The sequence below is a fragment of the Leptidea sinapis genome, chromosome 18, assembly GCF_905404315.1.
Source record: "Leptidea sinapis chromosome 18, ilLepSina1.1, whole genome shotgun sequence".
Classification (NCBI taxonomy): Eukaryota; Metazoa; Arthropoda; class Insecta; order Lepidoptera; family Pieridae; genus Leptidea; species Leptidea sinapis.
The window spans coordinates 13,014,454-13,020,385 of NC_066282.1; the positions used below are offsets into that span (position 1 = coordinate 13,014,454).

Consider the following 5,932-nt stretch of genomic DNA (forward strand, 5'->3'; position numbering starts at 1 on the left):
GAAATCGAGACTATACTTAGCGAAGTCTCGGAATGGGGCGACAAAATTTTGCCCCATTTAACCCTTGGAAGTCACAAGTTTGTGCGTTCTTCGCTTGACCGCATGCAACAAAAAGCGGCTCGAATCATAGCCAATCAAGTCATCTCCGATCAAACAAAGCCAAATTGTTGATTGGCAGCCAAATTCCCCCACCACACATTTCATCGAAATGCAAAATTCCACCTGCACCTTGTTGACGTCTCGCATAACCTTAACCCAATTTGCCTCACCACTCCCCATCACGCGAGCATCTTGACTGTTTGCCCCTCTTATTTAAAAAAAACGAGATTTCATTTTCCATTGGAGGAATAATGCAAAAAGTTGCTTTCCACTGTAACTTTCAAGGAAAGAAGTGAATTCATTCATTAACTACAAAATATATTTAATTTAGAAAAAAATGTCTGAGAATCAGCATGAATAGTCATCTCTGAGATGATAGACTGCCTCTGTCAAGATTCTTCAAGTTAATATTTTCTGTAACATCGTAGAAATGTTGGAACCGGCACCTATACAATTTCCCGGTAACATTAAAGCACGAAATCGTTTAAAAAATCTGTATCATTAGGTCGAGATATCTGCGTCTCCGTAAGGAAAAACAATGTCGGCCTCTTGCAAAAGTCCGCGTGGCGCGGAGTGCCGTGTTGTTGCAGCTTCGTTTGTCCTCGGACATGCGCGGCTCTGTGCCCTCCCTAGAAAAGAGTTCTTGGGGAGGGATACTTCGACTCCCGTGGAGCCGGTAAAATCTTTTCATCATCTCTTTCATTGCCTCTGACATATTCTGTTGGAGGGACGAGGGGATGGGCTCCGGTCCTCGATACTAACCTATGCGAAACATAGCAGCACAAAGCCGCTACTTCACGCCGGTATTCTGTGCCGAGTACTTCTAAAAGCCCTTAGTCGTCCCTTACAACCCCTTCGGCCTTGGATTCCCGTATTCGTTTTACACTCCGGGGAAGCCCGGGGAAGCACAGGGCAGAAATGTAATGTAAATTCTAAAGCAAACGGCTTTTTAGTGTGCGTATAGGTACACCTTATCTTACTTTAACACTAAGTATTGAACAGAAATTGCAAATTGCTCTTTGTAAAATACAATTTTCTAATACAAATTAATGCTACTAAAGAATTGTAATATTACCAAAAGTAGACAACACATTAATATGACGCAAATAAGTCCTGAGGCTATGGTAAATTGAAAGAACATAGTAACACTTAGGATGTCTTGGAGCACGGAACAATATCTGTAAAGTAAATTTTATGTAAATTAGCTAGAAGGAAACAAAATGCTATCAAATCTTAATATTCAAGAATTTTTTTAGTATAAGTTTTCTATATTATTTAATTTATGATATAAATATACTTATATTATAATATATAAATATGATTTTTTAAAGTTTCTCTTGGCCGCGTTTCCAAGTGCAAGCAAACTCTCGGAAGTCTAGCAAGAGTTACTTACAATATTGTTTGCATGTCGTACTTATTCCTGCAATTTATTTCTGCTATAGATGTCTTGCGAGAAGCTCGCGGTTCATACTATCGCAACTTATCGCGGAGGTGTTTATACACGAGAGCTTACGAGTGTCGCGATAGGAAATATCGCAATTTATTCTATTCTATACTGTGAAATCATGCCGCCAAGACACGTACGAAATACAACTGGAAGATGTTCAACAATATTTCAATTTTATTCGTATGACTGCATATTCTACAAGTATTATTAGAAAAAGTTGGTGACGTTATAAAAAACAAGTCACAAGCAACACACTTTTCAGAGATTCGATATCACCGAAGAAAAGACTCGTTTTGACTCCGCGATTTTTCGGATATCATTCTCAGTTGTAGAGACTTCCTTTACGATGGAATTAAGCACAGAGCTTTTTTTAATTATGTTTCAAAAATCCGCATGCCGCTTGCTGGTTGTCCCACAAAGCAGTGGACGCGTTCCTGCTGACTGCCACTTCAGTTTCGCAATCATTTGGCATAATATACATTAAAAAAAAATAGAATAAAATGTCAACTCACTTTAGTATTTCTTCATAATGTTCTAACGTTCTTCTCAACTTTGATATCTGAAGAGCATCTTGGAACGACTTATTCATTTTGATCCATTTTTTATCAACCCTTAAACTCTGTAACTCGTGTTGTAAAACTTTCACTTGTACAATTGCCATGAGTATTAAGCCGGCTATCAATGTGTCTGTATTAAGATTTAATAACATATGCGAATATATAAAGATTGACTGATAGAAGTAAAATGAAATAAAATAACGATTTAGAGTCTCTACATCTAGAAATGAAAAACTACATATCGGCAACTCTAGGGTCGTATTATATATCACGTGAGAGAATAACGGTATAAACATTCGCAAAACATACGCAATGTGTGCCAGAATAGTATAGATTAACCAATATAGTCTGTAGTTTCTTTTATATCTGACAACTATGTTAATACTTGCAGTATCTCTCCCCTGGAAGGGTTTAGAGTCTAACATTTTGAGAGCTTCTACAAGATCTTTGCGCTTAAACATTATCATAAGAGCCTTGATAATCATGACAATTTCCGTAAAGATAAAAACAACATCAGGAACTATAACTTCTATTTTCCTTGGAATAAATATCAAGTTAATCCACCACAAGGAACTGAAAGTAACGAAAGCGATAAATAAAAATATAATAGAATAATATTTATAAGCGCCATGTGGCCTTTCTCCTGGCCATAATCCGAATATCTTGTAGATTTTAAAGTTTATTTTAAACCATTCTGATAAAGTTTCCATGACTGTTTCACTTGAAATGATATCTTAAAGTAGGTTTATAAACAAAAATTGTAAAAAATAAAGTTATATACACAATTTTATTTCATTAATTATTTGGACGGGTCATTATCGGTAATTTTCACGAAGGCGCCACGTATGTACTGTGTGATTAAAAAATTAAACCATAAAATGACGCAATTAAGTACTTTTGCAAATAACTCACCTTGCGCGACACTTAGTACCACTTAATAAGCTAGTTGTCATAATATGTCCAATAATGTATTTACTTGTAACAAGTCTGTTCATAAATACTTTTAAACATAAGAACTTATTTTTTGTTTTCTTTTTCTGTAATTCGGAACGTATTTATTATGTAACAAACATTAACCATTTTATTATTTTGTTCGTCATGCATATAAATATGGTATTATTTTACTCCAATATGGAACATAAGAAAAAAATTTGTTTTGTTAAAAAATATTTGAATTTTTTTTACTGAAAATCATTAATTGTTGATGAATGTGATTGCATAAATCTAAGAATGTCAAAGTTACAATTAACCAATACTTTAATTTTTTTTTCAAAAGAAGTTGCAAAAACCTCTGAGCTTGATTTTAAATCAGTTTCATCACAACACACAATCATCAAAAATAATCTAACGTTACGATTTCCTTTCTTTTGAGCAGGGCACATAGCTTGACGGACAGATGGCCGTTGAGGCAGTGAGGTCCTCGAGTGGCAACCACGTAACGGAAGACGCAGTGATGGTAGGCAAGATGGACCGATGATCTCGTCAAGATCGCTTGAATAGGTCGGGTGAAGGCAGCGCAGGACCGATTATCGTGAAGATCTTTGAGGGAGGCCTTTGTCTAGCAGTGGACGTCTACCGGCTGATGATGATGATGATGATTTGTTTGAGTAAGTTAAAAAAAGGAAATCCATGACAATCTGCACACACCCCGTACATGTATCAAGTAAAATATAGTAGTATCATAATTTGAAATGATTTTTAGGATGTTTAATTTTCGCGCCCAACAAAAGCAGAATTTTCCAATACTAAATCCTACTAATCACAAGCATGACGCATGGACCAGCCGTTGTTGCCTTTGCCATATATAAGGGAATGGAAAGACCCACCCCATCATGCTGCCTCAAGCAATGATATTTAAACGAGCCTGTCTAAGCCTCTGAAAATATTTTGTAGAAAAGTATATCATTCCATCCGTGAATCAGTATCTCAAAGTAAATGTAATGTGAGTCTGTGAAACCTCAGTGTCAGTGGACGTAAATCATGTATTGAGAATAAATTGAGATTGAGCTTAATGTGCGTCGACATTACGAACCCCAGATGGTTGACGATCGGTTTTCAGATAGATATCGTTATCTACATCGCTACGGTCACAGACCTTTCGATTTCTCAGCTGATCTATTGATATGTATGAAAAACGATAAGAACCTCTTTTTGGTGCCGCTTTATCTTGATTTTAGGGAGATTGGGTGGATACTGTTAGTAAAATTATATAATACACTCTCTATTAGTTCTTTTAGTTGGTAATATATTCTCGATAATGTATGTACATAGACAAATGTTGACACCAGGAACAAACAGCTTTTACAACATTATCCCAGGAAATGTTCAAAAAGTTTATTACGAAATTGAAAATAATCGTAAAAAAGCCTCCAGGTGGTAAAAGTTTGTGCACGCCAACTACACCATGAGGTGCTAACTACGAGTATCAAGATTCAAGGACCTACAAGAAAACTACACTGCAGGCGGGGAGCAGGGTCACTCTTCCGTCTTCCAAAGGCCTTCCCCATATCCAGGCTAACTGCCAGGCTCTTGACGATAGCCACCGCCCATCTATGTGTTAGGTATACCAGAAGATCGCCTGCAGACTGACAATGGCGAAAACCGTACTGGTGATCGTTGATGAACTGGTGACCGTCTAGATAAACCAAGAGCTGGCGGTTAATTATGATCTCCATGATGTTGGAGAGCAGGGAGATAATATCTATGGGCCTGTACTTTGCCGGATCCGAACTGTCTCCTTTTTTTGGATTGGATGGACAAGGGCTGACCATCATGAGTCAGGGACTGTGTCTTTTGAGTATGAGTGCCAGAATAAACGCGTTAGCATCGGTGCCAACTCAGAACCACACATTATATGCACGATTGGAGAAATGCCAGCCGGTCCGCTTGACGTCCTTACGTCTCACGAAAACAGAGCTCGCCGATCACTTTTCTGTCTGAACTGTATAGAACGGCATAGAGCTGTGACACCGCGGGATGGTCTTCTTCGGCTTTCTCTTGTGCCGTATAGGCCAGGGTGTACTCCAGGGCAGAACGGCTGGTTGGAGTTACCTTTCGCGATGCGATCCCTCTAAGCTTCAGCTTCGCTGATTACCGAGCGATTTTACCGCGTGAATTTTAGGCGCATGAAATTATATCTATGCGTCTTATTTTACGTGTGGGAAAATAATGCTTATAGTAAGGATCATTTCAGTGAATGTATCTGAAAGCTATCAAAACAAGCTATAACCATCGACAAATTATTCATAGTGTGTTTTATATTATGATACACACACGACACAAAGTTGAAAAACCGTTATAGTTTAGCTCATTTATTATTGAGTATTTTCAATAAAAACAATTGGTTTTATTTATTAGTGTTTATGGTTCAATAACCCACTTTATATTTTCTTTCCAAAACAAAACTAAAATATATATGTTACTATCACGTCGGTGGCCGATAAAGAGTGAAGTCACCGCACCCTTTTCCCGTTAACTAATAATTCCGTTAAATAATACCAACATTCCATTGTCATTGTTCTTATTTGTACAGAATTAAACGGACTTTTATTATTTTATAATTTCAAATGAAAATAGCACTATCCTATAAATAAAATAAGTCGCGAAACCGAATGACGTCGAGTGGATTTCGTCGTTAGGCCAAACGAAGAAACGAAAACGACGGTGGTGTCATGTTACGTTTCTCGAATTGGTACATATTATGGACAAGTGGAGCGAAAAGGTTAAATTAGATAATTATACTTTGCCTTTCACGCTACATCATTTGGACAAAAATATTTAATCGTTACGACGATTACCAACCGAGTGCGCTATGTACTAAGGTGCGGTA

General features: G+C 37.3%; 1 protein-coding gene across 1 annotated transcript; it reads right to left on the minus strand.

The window, feature by feature from the left end:
* Positions 1–1,135: 1,135 nt before the first annotated feature.
* On the minus strand, positions 1,136–2,813 carry LOC126969341 (uncharacterized). The gene is made up of 2 exons (XM_050814695.1): positions 2,059–2,813; positions 1,136–1,277 (listed from the first exon to the last, which is right to left on the minus strand). Exons 1-2 carry the CDS (start codon positions 2,811–2,813, stop codon positions 1,136–1,138), a joined length of 897 nt encoding a protein of 298 aa, XP_050670652.1.
* Positions 2,814–5,932: the final 3,119 nt, after the last annotated feature.

Coding starts and splice junctions, on each gene's coding strand:
- LOC126969341 (XM_050814695.1), bottom strand. CDS start 2,813: ATGGAAACTTTATCAGAATGGTTTAAAATAAACTTTAAAATCTACAAG. Junction 1,278..2,058: donor CATTATGAAGAAATACTAAA/GTGAGTTGACAT, acceptor TTTACTTTACAG/ATATTGTTCCGTGCTCCAAG.